Source organism: Castanea sativa, chromosome 8, assembly GCF_040712315.1.
Source record: "Castanea sativa cultivar Marrone di Chiusa Pesio chromosome 8, ASM4071231v1".
NCBI lineage: Eukaryota > Viridiplantae > Streptophyta > Magnoliopsida > Fagales > Fagaceae > Castanea > Castanea sativa.
This window is the reverse complement of record NC_134020.1, coordinates 46,041,497-46,061,665: the sequence shown is the minus strand read 5'-3', so window position 1 is coordinate 46,061,665 and position 20,169 is coordinate 46,041,497. Positions and strand designations below refer to the sequence as shown.

The window sequence follows — 20,169 nt, the reverse complement described above, 5'->3', positions numbered from 1 at the left end:
AGTCCTATTATACTATTTCAATTATGTACTTTTAACAAAAAAATTTTAATTTTAGCAAAATAAGTGGATCCCAAATAGACATTTTGACTATCATCTAATATTAGCTTGAAGCTCACAATGTTACATGTATTTTAACCAAATATATATATATATATATATATATATATAAAATTTGTTGGGTACTTTAGATATCTTAGAGCATTTCTAGCAGTTTCTTCAAATTTTTGTACTATCTGATGAGTGAACAGTAACTTTTACCTTTTATCTATCCACATTTATAAAATATATCTTCCAACAAATTCTCTATCATTTTCTCTATCTCATTTAAATATTATTTATTCATTTATTATTTATTCATTTTTTAACACACATATCCCTGTACCCATCCCACTCCATTCTTTGCTAATTTTTTATTTAATTTTATTCTTTTGCTAATGTACAGTAGCCCACCAGACTTGATGAGCTATTGTTTATGAGCAAAAAAAAAAAAAAATCATGCTTTAGAGAATCCATTAGAGATAATGTTTTTGATCTCATTATCTATTATTGAGATTATTATGCTTTTACTTAACCTATGGGATGTTCTTAGAGTGGTTGATGGGGTCAATGGTAACAGGTGTTGTGAGTTTGCCACATTGGGTAGAAGCCTACTTGGTGGTGTACCACCCACCAGAGTTGGTGGGCAAATTTTAATGGAGAGTTAGGCATGTAGTATGATGTATGGAGTAGGACCCCACAGATTCCATCTTGTACGTTACTGGGTGTCACACACCTACTGAGAGCATTCTTGGTAGTGGCAAAAACACTCCTTAGCTTTTGTCATATCATCTACATCGGCTCAGAAACCGCCAAAACATCAAACACATGACTCATCGGCACCCTCCTCCCCTGGCTGGGTTGAGGGATCTAATTTGCAAATTGTTTCACAAATCACTATAGGCCAGATTTTAAACTGATTGTTAAACTAGTAGATAGAGAGCAAAAGTACAAAGTACTTAATACCACTGATAAATACTTAAATAGCATAGCATTATGTGAACCATCCTCTATTTAGTCCTATCAGGCTATACCATGGACGATGGACCACAAAGACAAAGTCAACATTATGTTTTTTTTTTTTTTTTAATCTAATTGTCAAAAATTAGTAGTACATTAAATAATTCATTTACCAAACTTGTCAATATTTTTTTTATAGATATGATAAAGTTTAAATTTATAGGTAAGTTCTATATGATTAATGTTTATTACCATAAGCCAAAACATATTTGGTAGTAAACATATGGGAGTTAATAGCAAGTAAAAGAAAAGGAAAATACCATTGCCTTGAATGACTTGGTTCACGAGAAATTGTTAGGTCTACCAGAAGGATTACTGATATTGTCCTTCTTGACCTTCCAATCAATAAAATACTATTATTTATACAAATGTGACATCACATGATAATTTTTTATTTCTTATTCTTTGTGCTGATTAGGAAACTCACTCACACATTTACAAAAATGACATCATCTCATTAGTTGAGAGGACCACATCAGCAATCTTCCTGGTGGACCTAATAATTTCTTTTGATTCACATGGATTTGACAAGTGGGTTTCACTATGTAAGCATTTTCCATGCTAGGCATGAAGTCGGCAATACAACTAGGAGTCCAAAACTTTTGTCTCATTTTTCCTATCCCACTTTATGCTCCACAAATATATAAAAAATGCCAAGTGTCTACCTACTTAATTAAATGTTAATTTTCTGCTTTCTCTTATTTCAGTTTCCTAAAATAAAAACCAGAACATCCCCACCAGTCACTGTCACTAGTCCACCACCACCAACCAGTGCCGATGCCACTACAAGTTTACAATGACCATCTATCAATGCCCCGTTGTTTTCAAATCCATGAGAATGTACAAGTATAGAGAAATTGCGTTGTCCTTTCATCAACTAGCACCTATTCATCGAATCCACCAACCAATGGTCTATTTTGGTAGATTGATAAAGTATGTTAGAAAACAAAAAACTAATATCAAGTGGCTCTGTATCTGTGATTTTCTTTTGGTATTTAACATAAAATCCTTTGGGTATATACTTTGATATTATTGTCTTAGGAATTTAGGATCCTGCATTTGCTTTTGAAATAGAAAGGGACTGTTTCATGATATGAGAGCACAGGTCCATTTGGTTTGATTTTAAGAAGAATTTCATAATAAAACAAACATTGACCCCTTGAGAATACTTTGGTTGAACAAACATCCAGCATATTCGAAAAATTGTACGGTATATCTAAACATTAACATAACTGATGGTGGATTGTTGTTGGTGAAGTGGTAGCGGCGCTAGTTGGTGGTGGTGGACTAGTGATGGTGGTTGGTGTGGATGTGTTGGTTTTTATTTTAGGAAACTGAAATAAAAGGAGAAAATTAGTATTTAATTAAGTATCTGTACACTTGGCAATTTTTTATTTGTGGAGCATATGGTGAGATAGGAAAAGTGGGATAGAAGATTTAGACTTGAACAACTAGAGGTGGCAATTCGTGTTCACGTGTTGGGAATATGTCGTATTGACTCATGAGTATTTGACTATATGGGTCAATACTAACTGGACATGATTATTCAATGAGTCAAGATTCCTCAACCTTAATATGACACATTTACTAAACGGGTCAATGGTGTTGACCTGATTATCAGATTTTATCAAAATGAAGAAAAAAATTGCGTATTAACCAAATTGAATTATGAAAAACCAAAAAAATAAATATTTTTAATATAAAATTCAGAATTAACTAGTAACTGTATCACAGATAATCATTCAAAATTAAGGCATATCTCAATATCACAAATAATTAACCATAATATGTCAAATAAAATAAATCACAACAATTAATAAGTTTATATATCTAGGATTTGAAGGGTATAGTAGTAAATTGTCATTTAATTAAATAGGTTAATTAAGTCAAACAAATTCCATAAATTGGACATTAACTTAATCTATTTATTAAACGGACCAATCATATCAATTCGAATGTAACTCTAACCTATTAAGTTTCAATCTATAATTTACTAATTTCGTGTCGTATCATGTTGAATTTAGGATATTATTTAATTTTGCCTCCCTAAGTATAACCATAGGCCACCGAAGGAAAGACGAAAGGGTGGAAAAAGTGTACGAAAAGCTAAGCTACAGCCAACAAGTCTGTCAAAAAGTAGATTCTCTGTTCATGTAATAAGCATGTGAAAGTTTTGGCCAGCTCAAAGTAACTCCCAAACGATTGACTTTATTTGTCCTCAAGCGAATTATTTCCGAGCGGGAAAACCGCATTCAGATTTCAGATAATGTAGCTTGCATGATTGCATCATATAACAGCAGATTTGTCAATATATTTCCCTGTAATATGCTCAATATTTTAAAACCTTTCCCTTCTTCCAGTCTCATCTGGATGTCATGGCATGGGACTTCTAAGCTTCAGGCATAAGTTTCCATAATTTAGGCTAAAAAAAGCTTAACAAGTCAAGCTCAATTCACATTGATTTGGTATGAGATTACTGAGCTCAACTTGATTTAGGCTGCTCAATTACAGCTTAAGATTGACTTGTTGAAAAGCTGAGTCAAATGTTTGAAGTGCGTCAATTAAACTTGAATACTCGGCTCAATTACAATCCTACATATTAATAAGGCTGAAAATGCATTTGTGAGCACACGCATTACCAATTTGAAAACAGATGAAAAAACTATGCCTACAGTTTTTCAAATTAACGCACAGTTTAGGAAGAATGTGACTTCAGATCACTACATTCTCTTATGTCATTTTTCAGAAACACTATCTAACAACATGTATTTCACTAAACATCCACAAATTTGTTCAGTGACTTCAGTCTGCAACATTAAAAAGTAGGAAAGCAACAGCAAAGCGGCGTTGACCACATATGTATAAGGACCTGAATGGGCTTGCTCTTGTGACTGCATTATTAAGTCATGTCATAAATAAAAAGAACTACATAAAATGAGGAATCAACACTGTCCATATGAGGAAATAGAATGAGTAAATTGACGGAATACTCGTATATAATAGCATGTTGAGTGTTGAAATTATACCAAAAAAAACCTCTGTACCAAATAATGAATATACTATAAATTCATACATATACAAAATACAGAGATGAAGCATAGCAACTGCAACAGCTCTCATCAGGGTTCCAACGGCAAGAGAAGCATCAGGATAATTACTGGAACCTTGCAGAGATAAAGATATCATATTTCCATATAACTGTCAAAAATCTGATCCACGAAACCTTCAGAGCTTCTCTAACAGAATCGGACTGACATCATTTAAAAAGCCATCAGTTGCATACCTTGGTAGAGCTAATATCCGGTAGAAATCAAGATCTGCAGGAAGGTAGGGTGATGCCTCCACAACAAATAGCAATTATTATGTACAGCAACACAACAATCAAGCCTGTCAACAGTGCCCTGTCATTAAAAAAAAAAAAGTTCAGATGCATGAGAATTAAAATGCCCAAAGGCTATTAGCAGATAGAAACTTTTAACATGTTTGTATACTTCCAATCATTACCAATTGTATTATCAGGATACTGCATAACACTAATAATTAATAGTATATAATCAAATTCTTCATTCTGTAAAGCAACCCATATGTGGAATAATTATGCAGATAATAAAGGCTGGCCAAAGAGATCTAGCTCAAATGGCATTTCATATTCCCATAAGGAAAGAAGTGGTGAGTGAGGTTTTAGATTCAAGACCTACGACATACTTGTTTAACATACCAATCGAAAAAGATGAAACTCATGATTAAACAGAATCAGAAAACCTCTTCTAGATGACAGTAGACTAAACAATTAATCAGGCGGTTCTTACACAAAATATATCATTTTGTGTCATGTAGAACTCTCAGGCATGAGTTAATTAGAAAGAGCCAGTATATAACTTATTAAGTTTATGACATACAGTCCAATATCCTTGGCAATATAATGATGCAGGGAGCAAAACCATAAATATTTCAGATTTTCTTTGAGATACCAAATTTTATTTTTGAATTTTAAATTTGGCTTTTATGTGATTGAGGAATTTATGAAATGTAATTGCAGCTAAATTTAATCCATGAAGCCAAAAAGAGGCTCCATATAAAGTTTAGGATTTGCCTAAGGTTTTCAGACAAAGGTTTTCAGACAGATTCTAGGTGCTGAAGCCTAGGATTTGCCCTGTTCTATCCCTTTTTTCCCCCCTTTATCTCAATGTCCCTACCCTTGTCCTGCATGGCTGCATCATATAAAACTAGGGGTGTTCATCAATCAGTGTATCTCCTTTGCAAGAAACCACACTGTATATGTAGGAAAGTTGAGCTTCAGTCATTTTGTCGATGTGGCAGGTCAGTGTCGCTGGTGGGTGAAGGGGAAAAAAAGCGGCTTTTGCAAACGCCGCCGTGAACAAATGAGATTTGATCACCAATGGTTTTCTTAAAGATTGACTGCAAGCTTAGGCCATGGGTGTTTTTCGGTAGTCAATCTAAATAGGTAGAGGGGTGGATAATGAGGGGCTGGCCGGATGAGGAAAGAGGATGGGAAGCAGCAGACGGATAGAGGGGGAAGGGGAGGCATTCAGTGTGCTTCAGTATTCAAATCTCATGAAGTTCAACTGCTTGAAGTCATAGACCATCACATTTTCTTCCGAAACCTCTTCTTCTAAATTTTCACATTTCTTTTGTCTTTAGCAAAAAATATACATTTGGTCCATCCAATTTGGGCAAAGTTCTATTTTAGTCAAGAAATTTATTATTATTATTTTTTTAGTTCTCAAAAAATTAAAGTATCCAATTTACGCCTACCGTCTGTGTGCTGTTATAATTCCTGCTTACATGGCTAATGGAGGGCTTGGGTGGCTTTTTTATTTATTTATGTGAGGTTGATTGATGAGAGCTTGACTACATGTGGTGCAAAGATCATTACATAAAAAATCCCAACTCCAATAGCCCAAAATCAAAACCCACAAAGTAAAAAAATCCATACAATGACCAACAACACGAAATTCCCCCAAATCCTCACATTACTCTCCCTCAAGCATCTTTTCCTCCTCCTGAAACAGTGCTTTATGAGGGATGTAAGCGTTTGGAGAGAATTCCAAGTTGGTGGTGATTTCAGGGATTTTAGATGTTGGGGGTTTCTAATCTTGGGGTTTTTGAGCTAATGGGGTGGGGATTTATGATGTGGTGGACTTTGCACAACCTGAAGCTGAGCTGTCATGGATCAGCACCATGTCAAGAAAAGAGCCACCAAGATGCTTGTTAGCCACGCAAAGATGGAAGGACCAACTGGGATATGTTTTAAATTTTTTGAGGACAAATTTAGTTTTTTTCAGAGATTAAAATAGAACTAAATTTGAGAGACCAATATATGCAAAGAGATTCCTTTGTCCTTGTGACCAAACTAAATCTGTTGTCCTTTGTTTTGGCAGTTAATCTCAACAACTCAACTACCATATTCAACAAATCATAACTCATGGACACATTACTTAAGACCTAAGACTACTTACCAAAAAAAACATGAGTCTCCTATTAGCACTTCTGCAAAATTACCCTTAAAAAAAAAAAAAAAAAAAAAAAAAAAAAAAAAGAGAGAGAGAAAAGATATGTAGCAATTCTGCAAAATTTACCTTAAAATTACAGCAAGTGTTTATAGATAAGACGACACTTATTTATGAAGATAAAAAAAAATCATCATATTAGAATATGTATTAAATACAGAGATATGAAAGGTGCACATCAAAAAGAAAAGAAAGGACTTCCATTTTAAAAGAACAACTCCCAACTTCCAGAACAAAATAATGTTAATAAAAATAGAGCAGAACATGGAAAATAGGATTCTCATGAGGCAGACATAAGCCCAAAAAGAATATCTCTAAAATACAACAATCATACAGCAGAGTGATGATTTACTCTCCAGTCTCCACATCCTTCAAAAGGAATATGTGTGGAAAAAAAGGGATCAACATAAATGTGGAACTTCCTTGAGTTAGATTTTAATACACCCCCCACCCCCAAAAAAAGCTATTAATCTTCTCTTCATTTTCTTTTCTACCCTAGGATGATAGATCTTTACTAACAACTGGTAAGACTCTAATTCATAACATTCACTGAGCATTAATGTATTCATAAAGCCAAAGTGGTAAGAGAAAACAGGAAGTACTCACAATAGCTTGGCATTTTTCATCCAGAGAGCTCGACGAAGTCGCTTGGACTGTTTCTTGAAGTGAAATGCACTGTCTTGCATTGTTGCAGTTTTATCAACTAGAAGTTCAATCCGGTCACCTCTCTCCAGAATCTTCTCAATGTTCTCCACCATGATAGTACGTATCTGGATACCAGATTTTTGGTTATTGTGAGCACAAAAAAAGCGCAAGGACTACAGCTATAATAAACAACTGACAAAAAGAAAAGGCGAAGAGAGAGAGAGAGAGAGAGCATAACATGAAACAGGAGAAGAAAGTGAAAAGTCATATTTCTGCAGAATCATAGATCCAACATATGCTACAATGCTTAGAAATGAAATTTTCTAGAAGGTTTCAGCGAATAGAGTTTTTTTGCACTATCATGCATGTTAAGTCTACAACAGATATGCCAATAGTCTTGTAGCTCAATGGCATAGTTTGCTATCCTTTACTAGGAGAACCATGGTTTAAAGCCCCCCTCCCCCCTTGTTATTATTGAATTAAAAAACAATAATAATAAACTAATGTGCTGTTCCTTTGGGGACAAATTTTAAGGCTACTTCATTGTGGAGCAGTTTAATTGAAAGGACTGAGAGGTGGCTTGTTGTGTGGAACATACATACTTTCTAAAGATTAGAGTTACCCTCATCAAGAGCACTCTTTCAATCGTGACCACATATTATATGCCTTTATTTACAATTCCTATTAGTGTTTCCAATCGATTAAAAAAGTTACAACAGGATTGCTTGTGTCTTTTGGGGAAGGGGGGAGTTAGTGGAGGAAAAGAAAGTTCATTTGGTTTATTGAAAATAGGGGGTATTACGAATGAGAATGGGAGGGCTGCACATTAGAAAACTTAGTGCTTTTAATTTTGCATTACTAAGTAAGTGGGTTTGGCACTTTCTAGAGAAAGATTCCCACCATTGACAACCTCATTAAAAGAGGTATGATTATGGTTGATTGGTGTTGTATGTGTAAGAGGAGTTGCGAAAATCTGGATCATTTGCTCCTCCACTGTTCTTTTGCTAGAGAATTATCAGAGTTTGCCTTTGTGATGTTTTGTATTTGGTGAGTGATGCCCAAATTTGTGCTTGTGTTGCTTCAAGATTGGAGAGGAAGCTAAACAGATTCTCTGTGCTTGATGTGGACTTTGTGAAGGTAGAGGAATTGAAGGCTTTTTGAAGGGCAGGAGTTGTCATCAATGAGGATTAAGTTGAAGTTTGTTACACCTTTTTTCTCTTGACTTCTAGCTGATTTGGGGCGATTAAATGATCTTGTATTATTCTTCTCCTCTTTACATTTTTGAGGTCTGTCATTTTAGGAGGGTTTACATCCAGTATACCCACCAAAGTCTCATTGTACTAATGATTTAAAACTATAAATAAAATTTACTCATCCTCTATCAAAAAAAGAAAAAGAAACAGAAAGCAAATTTACAACACAAATAGAAGATACTTGCCTCACCAACTTCCCCTCTAACTCGGTTTAGGGTATCTGCACTAGGATTACTAGAGAAAAATTCCATTTGCTGATGTAAGACCCTTGAAAACTCATCGTTCATTGCATAAGCAGGTGCATAGTTGGCTACTCTACCATAGTTTTTCATGAATCTCATGTGAATATCCTCCAAGTAAGAAAAAGGAATCCTCCCTGTACCAAGGCAAAAACTAATGCACTGTAAAATCACAAAGATGGCTGGAATAAAATTGAAAAAAAGAAAAGAAAAGAAAAGAAATAGGGGAACACGGATGAATTATTCATTACAAAATTCCTCATTTCTAAAACAAGACAAATTCCAGAGATTTCCTCAATCAGACAATCAACATGCTCAACTACAAACCATAACATCTACATAGAAACTCAAAAGATCACAGCTTTGATGCACAGAATTAAGAACAGAAACAAGTCTGAATGTTTCTCATATTACACATTGTTTGGTTTCCAAAACACAAAGTGAAAACAAAAAATGAAAAAGCATGATATTTACAAGTAATGAAAAAAAAAATCAACTAGCTAGTCTTATATACCATTATCAACTAGAATCTGAAATCAACACTCCTTTACATTTAAATTTGATAAAAACTAAAATTAAAACATGAATTCGATTCTTTCTTTATAATCAGAAACATATTTTCTTAACAGCAAGTCATTGAATTGAAACTAAAACCTCAAAATACATCAAATTGAAGCCTATTACTTTTATTTATTAAAACATAGCTTAACTATTGCCACTGATCCCAAAAGCCTAAGCTAACCATTCATATCAATCTCAACACCAAAACACTTAACCCCTAACTCAATGAATTATAGATATAGAAAAGAGAGAGAGAGAAACGCACTGCCAAAGGTGTTGTTGGCCATGCAGAGGAAAGTGAGGCCATCGGATCGAAGTATGTGAAAGATGTACGAATCCTGAGAGAAACAGAGTCTCGAATCAGCCTCCGACGGCAGCTTCTCCAAGATCCGCCTCGCCACCGCGCCTGTATTCCCCGTCACCGCGCTGAACTCCGCCAGCACCACCGTCCCTCGCGCCACCACAGCGTACAATATAGCCATCTCTCTCTCTCTCTCTCGCTCTCTCTCTTTGAGATTCACAGAGCGATTGGTTCCAATTTCAAGGTCTCCAAAACAGAGCAATTGTGATTCTACAACTAATATTAATTAGTTTAGATTAATATAATAAATAAATTAAGGATGTGGGTTTTTTGGATTTTGATTGGGTTTGGTGTGAAATTGTAAAATAGAGGAGGGAAAGGAAGGAAAGAAGGGAAGTTGAGAGCTGAAAGTGAAAGCCGGGAACAAACAACAAAGTTTGATGGTTTACCGGCAAGTCCTGTCTGTCCAATGTGGCGAGTGAGACTTATGGACTTTTAGATTTTTAGTTTTAGGTAAGCCTTGAGGATTTGATTCGCGGACTACCAAGTGCATAGGTTGCACACTTGCACGCTACTTGTTAATACATTTGTCTTTTTACTTTTTTTTTTTTTTTATGCTGTCCCGGTGAAAAGAAAAATATGCTCTACATTATTATAGAGCATTTGAATCAAAATAGGAAAAGTTATCCATTTCACAAGTTCCAATCTCCAAAATCATCCTATCAATCAAGTTAAAAATGTATAAATTTGTAAAGTTACACTGACACTATTCAATTTGAATATTGAAAAAATTTCGTCTAATTTAGTATAAGAACTTAATTTTTCTATTTTAATGTAATATAATGTAAAATAGATAGTCTAATGTGGAATGTTTTGAAAAATGAGTATGTAAAATAAAAAGATAAGGTTTTTATATTAAATTTTGTATTAGCTGATGTGATAGCTCTTACAACCGATGAGGGAGTTATAAGTTATTAATATTTTAAACTTAGCCTTATAGGCTATATCTTTACCTAGAATAACTTTAAAGGGGGTTAATTTATTTCATGTTTAGTGAAAAATAAGGACGGAGTTTGTGGCTATTAACTTCCAAAAATAGTAAGATGGAATGTTTTTATGTGATCTTTCTATTATTGGTTGTAACTTAAATTTGTGCGAAAATTAATTAGACATCAACGTTTATGAGTCTTCTTCTCAAAAACAACTCATTGTTGAACAATTTTGGATTAAATTACTTCTTGTTCTTCTCCAAACAAGTGGTAATTAAATTGTGTTTAGTTTTTTTTCTCTACTTAAATTCTCTAATTTGGCTTTTTATTTGTTAATAATTAATCATTAGATAGAGCATTTAACTTAACTTTGAAGGACAGAGGAAGGGACGGAATTCAGATTTTTTTTTAATAACTAGATAATAAAAAAGAAGATATTTGAATCCTAAATATTTTCATTAAAAATATCAAATTATATCAATTGAAAATATCAAAATATGTCCATTTCTAGAAGTTCCAGAACTCTTCGATATGGATTTATTAGATGACCAAAAGGTGCTGCTGCTAGTATTGTCCAAGATATTTGAGTCCAAAAGTTACAGGATACATGTTCTAGTATTGGGCTTCACGAACCTATTAGTTGCTATTTTAATCTTTTAAGAGGAGTTCTGCCGTTTATCCTAAAAAAAAAATCTTTTAAGAGGAGTTGGGCCGACCCAACTTAAATCATACTATCACTTTTCAAGTAAACAGATAATTCCATTTAGAAAACAGTCCTAATAGTAATGACTCAATTTTTTCTTTTTTCTTTTTGGAACTAAAAGAACTCAGAATCAAATATGAAAGAAAATAAAAAATAATTCAAAGATAGGTCAACTAAAAAAGTCTTTGAGTTGAATAAGATCGATTTGGGGTTCAATTCCCACCTAATCTAAAAATCGATTGGTGTCTTGATCTGATCATAAAGAGCTATCATTAGGAATAATCCCATAAGTTGCTCTTAGAAAAAGAGATCTCAGAATCAAATATGGAAGAAAATAAAAAATAACTCAAAGATAGTGTCAACCTCAACCATTACAGTAAAAATAAAGAAAAAGTGAGGAATTAGTTCATATTTACAATTTTTTTCTTGGACTAGCTATATTTAGCATTAACATCTATGAGACTTTGACAGATTATACACAAGGACCCAGCAAGCCAATATAAAAGGATCATAACTTACTTCTATCTACTTTCCACTCCAAAAGCTAAGAAAAAAGAAGAAGAGGCTCATCTATGCACAAACTATGTAACTTATCATTGTGTCATCTTTAGAAAGAGAATCCAAAGCCCTTATTGTACTCCTCTAAACTTTGATGATCACACAAGGGCATAGCCGGGCCCATCTCCCAGATCTGGTCATTAATTTGACCCAGGCCCACTGAGTTAGCAGCCTCCTCAACAGTGGTAATGTCATGAATGCTACACTTCTTCCTCTCTTTCTTGACTGAGTTCTGGCGAAGAAAATACTTTTGGGCATGGCTGGCCACTTGTGTTGGTGTCCTCGACTTCACAGCTTTTCTTGAAATACTCCTCCAATCTCCCTTCCCAAATTGTTGTAGTCCATATAGAAATAACCTGTCGGAGCATTAGGATCCGCTCGTATAAAAATTTCTGTCTATGAAATTACTTTTTCTATTTTACATACTAATTTTTTAAAATACATTACATCAAATTATTTATTTTACATTATATGTCATTAAAATATTTATTCTTCTTAGATACGTAAAGAAAAAATAATTAATTAAAATGTAAAATAAATAGTATTAGTGTAAATTTAAACGGTTACTGTAGTAAACTTTTAAATTTACACAATTACACATACGTGAGTCATTTTTAGACAGAATTATGTAAATTTTACACATTTTTCTATCATACAAGATTAATGTGAATGTTCTTACAAGTTACAACATTGCTCGTAAATAAGAAATTCACTTGCACACCTTTTCCATGTGTATAAGATTGTAGTGGTTATAACCTAAGAAGCATAAATGGACACGAAGGCGAGGTGGTGTCAGATGCATGTATCCACCCCACATGAGTGATTCTACACATTTTTCTGTTATACAAGGTTAATGTGAATGCTCTTACAAGTTACAACATTGCTCGTAAATAAGATATACAAAGTTAATGTGAATGTGAATGCTCTTACAAGTTACAACATTGCTCGTTAATAAGAAATTCACTTGCACACCTTTTCCATGAGTATAAGATTGTAGTGGTTATACCCTAAGAAGCATAAATGGACAGGAGGCGAGGTGGTATGGGATGCATGTATCCACCCCACGAGTGAATACATTATTTGATATTTTCTCCGCGTACACGGCACTCAATGCAAATAACACAACACACAACGACATAACAAAGTTTAAAAAAATTTGATATTAATTAGTTTTTCTAAGATCAATTAAATTAATTAATTGAGCTAATTAATTTTTTTTTTATACTAAATAAGCAATATCAGGCCTAATTTATACTATCAATTATAGCAAGACTTTGAAGAATAATGATATAAAAAAAATTAATTAAAAAAAAAAAAACAATGAGAATCTGATAGACTGATACCTGTGCTCTTCTTCAGTCCATGGGACACCTCTCCTCCTTTGTGTCTCTTTAGCCTTGGACCCAAAATCCACAGGACCCTCCGAATACTCGGAGCTCTGACCCACCGAGTCAAACTCATCCCCGTAACTCGGCAACTCAACTCGGCCCGAGTCAATCTCCAGCAAGTCATGAACCAAATCCTCGTAATGTCGGCGCACTTCCAAGGGTGATTTTCCTAAGACCTGGGTGGCGATCTTTTCCCACCTGTCCTGCGTTCCCTCGGGGAAGACAACAATAGCTTCCTCGAAGAGCTTGTCCTGGACACGGGACCAGGACGAGGAATCGCCGATCGAACTCTGGTTGCTGATATTACGCGTAAGAGACATTATTACCGATAAAAGATAATATTGTTTTTGTGATAAATCTTTGTGTTGAGTTGAGTTTAGTCTTTTATTTTATTTATGTGTGTGGGGTTGGTAAAGCTAAGCTGAACTAAACTAATAAGAATGACTGTTTTGGATTACGCCAACTTTTCGGCAATGACTAGGAAGTGATAAAAACACGTTTTTCGGTTTGGAATTTTTTTTATCTTTCAAAGCTTCGATTCAATGTAACTATGTAAGTTCTAGGTGGCTTACGCGTGCATTTTGTATGTCGGCGAAAATTGTTTCCTTTTTTTAAAAATAATTGTTTATTCTTATTCTCATCCCACAATCAAACTTTTTATTTTTGTCCTATTAGTATTGTGTCAATACAAGAATTAATTTTTAATGCAAGCAGAGATAAAACTATATGCTTTATTTGAGGAAAAGATGTTTTGCTTATTGAACTAACTAATTTACGTGTGTCCTTGATCCTACGGCCAAAACTATTCCGCTGGTTCTTGACCAAAGTTGGTAATACTGGTAGAGAGTCTCATTTTACAATGATAGCCGACACTCCAATGTCCCTTGCAAACTCTATAGCCCTCCTTATTATTGCAACACTGCTATTGCATTTTATTACTTGCCGACTCTTATGTTGCTTCGCTTACATTGTGACTCATTGCCACTTTTATGAGTTATGACTTTTAATACCAACACAATTTTGCTCTTTTAGAATAGAATCACGACTTGTACAATAACCTTGTATTGGGTAGTAGGAGATGGTTGCCATGATCGATTTTATGGCAGTTCTAGTACTTGGTCCTAGCTTTAGGCAAAATCAAATTCGCTGAGAAGATTTTGGGATGATTGTATCAGTTATTACGAGGCTGACTTCTTCATTCTTGATCGGTGCTCACTCCAATTGTATCATAAAGACCAGACTATAAACAAAAAAATTTATATTGTTTTTACTGTATAAATGTTTTATTGATCAAGCAAAAAAAGAGAACCGTCCGAAGAGCTGAGTCTGGATCCATCTCTATCTAAAGCCGATACAACTCGAAGCAGTGGCGGAGTCAGGAATTTAGGTCAGGGGGGGCAAAATTAAAAGACAAGATTAGAAGTAAAAAATTAATCTAAAAAAATTATCAATATTAATAACAAAATAAGTAAACAACTATATGATAATGTAATTGTCATACAGAATCTAACATAAAATGTAAACTTTAATTTATTTTTTCACACCTAGCTTATTTTACTCAATTGCCCTCGACGATTTTTCATATTTTGAAACCGCTGCATGATTTCTTCACACTCAATAGTCTTGAATATATCTTTCTCAATATATGTGACTAAGCAATCATTCATCCACTGATCTCCTATTCGATTGCGTAATCGATTTTTAATTATGTTCATTGCTGAAAAAGCTCTTTCAACAGTAGCTGTTGCAACTGGTAAGATCAATGCCAAAGTCACTAATGAGTAAACCAATGGATATGAAACATTCTTTTTCATTTCTACCATCTTTTCAGCAAGCTGTCCAATTCCTTTAAGTGCTGAAAACTCTTTAGAGGACCGCATGTCATGGATGTATGTCTCAAGTTGGTTATCCAAGAAAGAAACTTGAACTGTTGAAAAATCACTTGGATAAAACTGAGCAAGCCGAATCAATTTCTCCTTGTTGAATGCTGAAAATAAGTTATCTGGGTTCAAACACGCAACACAAAGTAATAATTCAGAATTTTCAAAACGACTATTGAGTTCCTGAAGTTGCATATCTATAACAGTATAAAAAAGCTCCACTTGATAATGATGTGAATTTTTCATGTTTTGAGCTTTTCGTCGTGGCTGAGGTTGATAAAAATCATCCATATCAGGAACATCAATATTATTTTTTTCACAAAATGCAGAAACCTCCTCTAGCAAAGAGTTCCACCCATCATCTCTCATGACCTGTAAACGTTGCTTTGAAATGTCAACCAACTTCATAGCATTCACAATATCTTGATCTTTTCGTTGTAATGCCTGTGACAACTCATTACTTATGCCAAGCACACCTTTTATCAAATGTAAATCAAACACAAATTCAAATGTTTGGAGTAAACCAATTAAGATATTTGCTTCTGCTCTCTGATCAGAATTTAAACCATCTTCTATAATAGTTTCAATCACATCAATTACAGAAGAAAACATGTGAATAATATTAACAAGTGCACCATAATGAGAACTCCAACGTGTATCTCTAGGTCTTTTTAGACTCATTTCTTGATTCAAGCCACGACCAGTTGAAATTTCATTATTTTTTAGTGCTTCTATAACTTCAGCATTACATTTTTCACGAAGAATATCATGACGTTTGCATGATGCTCCAACGATATTGAATACCTTTGCAACCAAGTTAAAAAAGGTTGCAATCTGGATGTGATTTTTTGCTACTGCAACTAATGTTAGTTGAAGCTGATGTGCGAAGCTGATGTGCAAAGCAATGGACATAATAGGCAGAAGGATTATCTTTCAAAATAAGAGTTTTTAGTCCATTTAACTCACCTCGCATGTTGCTTGCCCCGTCGTAGCCTTGTCCCCGCAATCTACTAATGCTTAAGCTATGTTTATTAAATACTTCCTCAATTGCACTCTTTAGTGTCACTGCTGATGTATTATTAACACGTGTAATGCCTAAAAAGCGCTCATTCACATGTCCTAGTTTGTCCACATAGCGCAAAGCAATTGCCATTTGTTCTTTAGTAGACATATCACGTGATTCATCAACTATAATAGCAAATAATGAGTCTCCAATATCTTTAATAATAGCATTTATTGTCTCAACCGCTGCAGCATTTGCTATTTCTTTTTGGATATCAGAAGAGGTCATTTGATGATTTTCAGGAGAATTTTCGAGGACTGCCTTATCAATTTCTTCATTGTGATTTGCAAGAAACCGTAATGACTCAAGGAAATTTCCTTGATTATTGGAGTCTTTAGATTCATCATGGCCACGAAATGCTAATCCTTGCCGTTGTAGAAAACAAATACAATCCACTGATGCATTCAAACGAGTTCGATATTTCCTTTTCTCGACATCTGATTGCTTATTTATAACTGTTTGAATACTTTGTCTCTGGTTTAACAAAGCTTCACATTTTCTTTGAGCTATATTATGTGCACTGTTGTGGTCCCCAACGTGATTCTGTAATTTCTCCTTCTTTTTCCAATTTCTGAATCCTTCAGTAACAAATGAGTCTCCCCCTCCTTGATCACCAGTATCAGGTCGAAATAGATAACAAAATAGACAATATGCAGCATCTTTCGTAATGCTATATTCCAACCAACTAGGATAGTCTTTGAACCACACTGGATTAAATCGACGCTTTGTTTTACCAAATTGACTTTGTGGAAAATCATGATCAACTGGTTGACAAGGTTTATTTTGTAGATAATGCCTTCTAATTTGATCTCTTTCATTAGGATGATAGTTACAAATTTTTATTCTTAAACCAGGATCCGTGGGAAGATTTGCAACATCCACTTCGATACGAGTTCGTTTAGGATTTGATCCAGACTCATTATTATGATCAAGATTCTCCATAATCTCAATTAACTACAAATATATATGTCATATCATTAAAATAAAGAAAAAAAATTACAATCTATGATTAAGAATAATCAAATGAAGAGATCATTATAAATACAAATAGTTTAAACATATAATTTGAATTATAAATTTATGGTTATGAATAGTCAAATAAAGAGATCCATCTAAATATAAACAGTTTAAACATATAATTTGATTCTTTAAAAAAAAATAAATAAATAAATCAAAGCAAAAGTATTAAGAGTATGCATACTTATAAATATTTGAATGTAACTTAAAAACCCAACTTGAATGCTTTTAAAAACTGCACAGCAACTCTGAGATCCAAAGAAAGAGACTGGATTGAAAATAAATTTTTTTCGTTGTGATGGGAGGTATGCCTTGTTTGCATTATATATACTTTTTTTTTTTTTTTTTTTTTTCAGAGTTCTACTGACTTCTAATCCGGGTAGGTGTAGCAAAGTTGTTATAGAGAACATTAGAATTGTACTACTTATAGGAGTAGAAGTCTACTACTACTAGGAAAGCTAGAAAGGTTTTATCACTTCTATCCAAAAAAAAAAAAAAAAGGAAAGCTGGAGAGGGAAGTAACGTGAATGAACTTAATTGAGTTTTTTTTTTTTTTTTTTTTTTTTTGTAGGGGGGCAAATATGGTATTTCAGTAGTGAAAAAAATTGAAATTTCAGGGGCACCTGCCCCCCCTCGCCCCCCCCCCCCTGACTCGAAGCGATAGGGAGGAAATGGGCACTGCCCAGTACAGAACAAAAGGGCAGCCCACTTGCTCTTTAATTGGTGTGAATGATTGATTATCCAATTTCCATTCCAGTAAAAGGTTAAGCCAGGAGCTAAAGGGGTCAACATATTGCACCCCTAAAACAAACGCCCTTTAATTTGGCCTCCCTCTGCCTCGTTTAAAAAGACAAAAGCTCCATATCCTATAAAACCAATTTTATTTGGCCTTTAATTTAATGTAATATTAAAATATAAATGTAAAGTCACATACTGTATAAACATAAAATTAAAAACATATATAACTGTATGATTGGATGCTATACACATTTTTAAAAGTAATCAAGTAACATAGAAAACCTTTTTAGATATATTGTTATACTTTTGATACCTCTACATTTATTATTTTCTCAATTTACTTTAATAATCAAATTTTATTTTTAAATTTCTTATATTTAGATTTATTTTTTATCTCTCTCTTTCTCTCTCTCTCTCAGTGACAATTTAAACAATATATTCTGTGGGTGTCCGAGGACCGATGATGAAGTTGAAGAGTTGCAATACTAGTGTGGGGATATCATGGGCCCGAGAAGGAAAGTCACCTGAGGAGAGGAAGGGATGAGACAAAGAACTCTAAAGCGTTCCAAGTGGGAAGAAGGGTCTGAGGAGAGAGAGTCAGTGATAATAGGGGAAGTTTCCAGTTTGTAGTAGCCTGTTGCCTCTACATTAAATAGTGGGCAACAGTTTTATCAGTTGCATTGATGAGGATATGACCTGAATAGTGTAAGTCACAGCTAATCAGATTGTTTCTACCACCTTCTTCAGACGTAAAAATGGACAAGTGTCAGGAGGAGAGATTTATGATGAAAGGATGGAAGGTCAAGATGTGGAGGAGGGGGGGGGATATAAGAAAAAGAGGGTTTTCAGATAAAATGATCGAGACACAAGTATCTAGAAATAGAAAAGAAATAAGAAGAGCACTAAGAGCAAAGAGTGAATAGTACTATTTTTGTATAATTTTGGCTTCCTCGGGCAGAACCCCCTCTTGTTTTTTTTCCCTCTCTTACAAATTTATTATTTTGGGCTGGGAGTTGAGCTGTACAACTCATTATTCTAAGTGGCCTTAGGCTGCCAGTTCTTAGGGTCCTTACATAATTCTTACCCAGTATGACTATTATTTTCACATGCATTAATAATAGGAATTGTGGGGATGAGGATCCCACATATAAGTTAAATAGGTGATTAAGGTAATTTCCGAGGACGCACCTCGGACATTAGGGATGAGTACCGGTTATGTGAGACGCATAAAGTTAAAACATCAAAGAAAAAAGAAAGTAGACTTGGCACGAAATACAAGAAGGATGAAAAAAGAAGGGTGTAGAAGCCATCCCTTCCGCATTAAATATAAGACAACCACTCCTTTGGCCGCATTAATGAGGAAATGACCATGAATAGTGATGGTATAGCTAAAAATACATGGCAAATCTTGCTAGTCTGTTCTGGATGGGACAAGGGCTTTAGGAGTGCAATCTCAGCATTCCAAGTGTAAGATTCAGATGAGTTGTAGCTAAATATAAAAGCAAGAGGAAGATCCAGATGCAAGGAGAGAGAGAGAGAGAGAGAGAGAGAGAGAGAGAGAGAGAGAGAGAGAGAGAGAGAGAGAGAGAGAGAGAGAGAGAGAGAGAGAGAATCTATCAATCAGTAACCCGAACCTCGAACTAGACCCAAGTACTAACACTTGTATTTTTTAACCAGTTTTTACACTGTAAAGTAATAGTAGAAGCATTATTTCTCATCTAGTTCTATGACATAGAATTTCTTTATTTGCGCTTTGGATATCATAATTAGATTTGACTTCCCATCTCTAAACAAATTTGTTGCGATAGAAAAAAAGTAAAGTTTTCATTTAAGTCAAAAGGTTGAATAATTGCTTTTTTGCCGTTGCAGTAATAATAAACAAAAAAAAATTATTATATTGTCTTTTTCCTTGTTGCAATAGATATAAGAGAACAATTAAACAAAACACTAAAAAAAAGTTAAAGCTACATCAATTAAAGTTCTTTCAATCCTCTCTTTTGTTAAGAAAAAAAATCCATTAGTGTATATGAGAAGAAAATAACTTAGAAAAGAAAGGAAATAAAGACAAAAGTAAAAAGTATGTAGAATATATTTACCCAGAATGAGAAAGGCAAAACAAGCATGTGTTTTTCTTCAAATTTGGGTGGTTATCAAGTTCGAGTTCAATTTGGTCAAGTCTAGATATTAGTGTAATTTACACTAAGATAAAAACTTGTATTAAGAATGAAAAAGAATATATTTGTCAAA

The 20,169-nt window shown here is 34.1% G+C and overlaps 2 protein-coding genes and 1 pseudogene across 3 annotated transcripts; all 3 read right to left on the bottom strand.

The window, feature by feature from the left end:
• Positions 1 to 4,013: 4,013 nt before the first annotated feature.
• LOC142608115 (vesicle-associated membrane protein 714) lies at positions 4,014 to 10,137 on the bottom strand. 2 transcript variants are annotated; one of them, XM_075779828.1, is made up of 5 exons: positions 9,551 to 10,131; positions 8,671 to 8,861; positions 7,194 to 7,357; positions 4,340 to 4,457; positions 4,014 to 4,220 (listed from the first exon to the last, which is right to left on the bottom strand). In XM_075779828.1, exons 1-4 carry the CDS (start codon positions 9,765 to 9,767, stop codon positions 4,367 to 4,369), a joined length of 663 nt encoding a protein of 220 aa, XP_075635943.1. In that variant the 5' UTR covers positions 9,768 to 10,131; the 3' UTR covers positions 4,014 to 4,220; positions 4,340 to 4,366. The 2 variants fall into 2 exon arrangements, with proteins under 2 accessions (XP_075635943.1, XP_075635942.1); XM_075779827.1 differs by having other exon boundaries at positions 4,014 to 4,457; positions 9,551 to 10,137.
• Positions 10,138 to 11,631: 1,494 nt separating this feature from the next.
• Positions 11,632 to 13,680, bottom strand: LOC142606644 (transcription factor SRM1-like). Its single transcript, XM_075777971.1, has 2 exons — positions 13,180 to 13,680; positions 11,632 to 12,192 (listed from the first exon to the last, which is right to left on the bottom strand). The coding sequence occupies exons 1-2, from the start codon at positions 13,542 to 13,544 to the stop codon at positions 11,886 to 11,888; spliced, it is 672 nt and encodes a 223-aa protein (XP_075634086.1). The 5' UTR covers positions 13,545 to 13,680; the 3' UTR covers positions 11,632 to 11,885.
• A 1,088-nt stretch (positions 13,681 to 14,768) lies between these two features.
• Positions 14,769 to 17,109, bottom strand: LOC142606424 (uncharacterized; annotated as a pseudogene).
• Positions 17,110 to 20,169: the final 3,060 nt, after the last annotated feature.

Coding starts and splice junctions, on each gene's coding strand:
- LOC142608115 (XM_075779827.1), bottom strand. CDS start 9,767: ATGGCTATATTGTACGCTGTGGTGGCGCGAGGGACGGTGGTGCTGGCG. Junction 8,862..9,550: donor GGCCAACAACACCTTTGGCA/GTGCGTTTCTCT, acceptor GCCTTGGTACAG/GGAGGATTCCTTTTTCTTAC. Junction 4,458..7,193: donor ATGAAAAATGCCAAGCTATT/GTGAGTACTTCC, acceptor TTTTAATGACAG/GGCACTGTTGACAGGCTTGA.
- LOC142606644 (XM_075777971.1), bottom strand. CDS start 13,544: ATGTCTCTTACGCGTAATATCAGCAACCAGAGTTCGATCGGCGATTCC. Junction 12,193..13,179: donor TGGACTGAAGAAGAGCACAG/GTATCAGTCTAT, acceptor ATGCTCCGACAG/GTTATTTCTATATGGACTAC.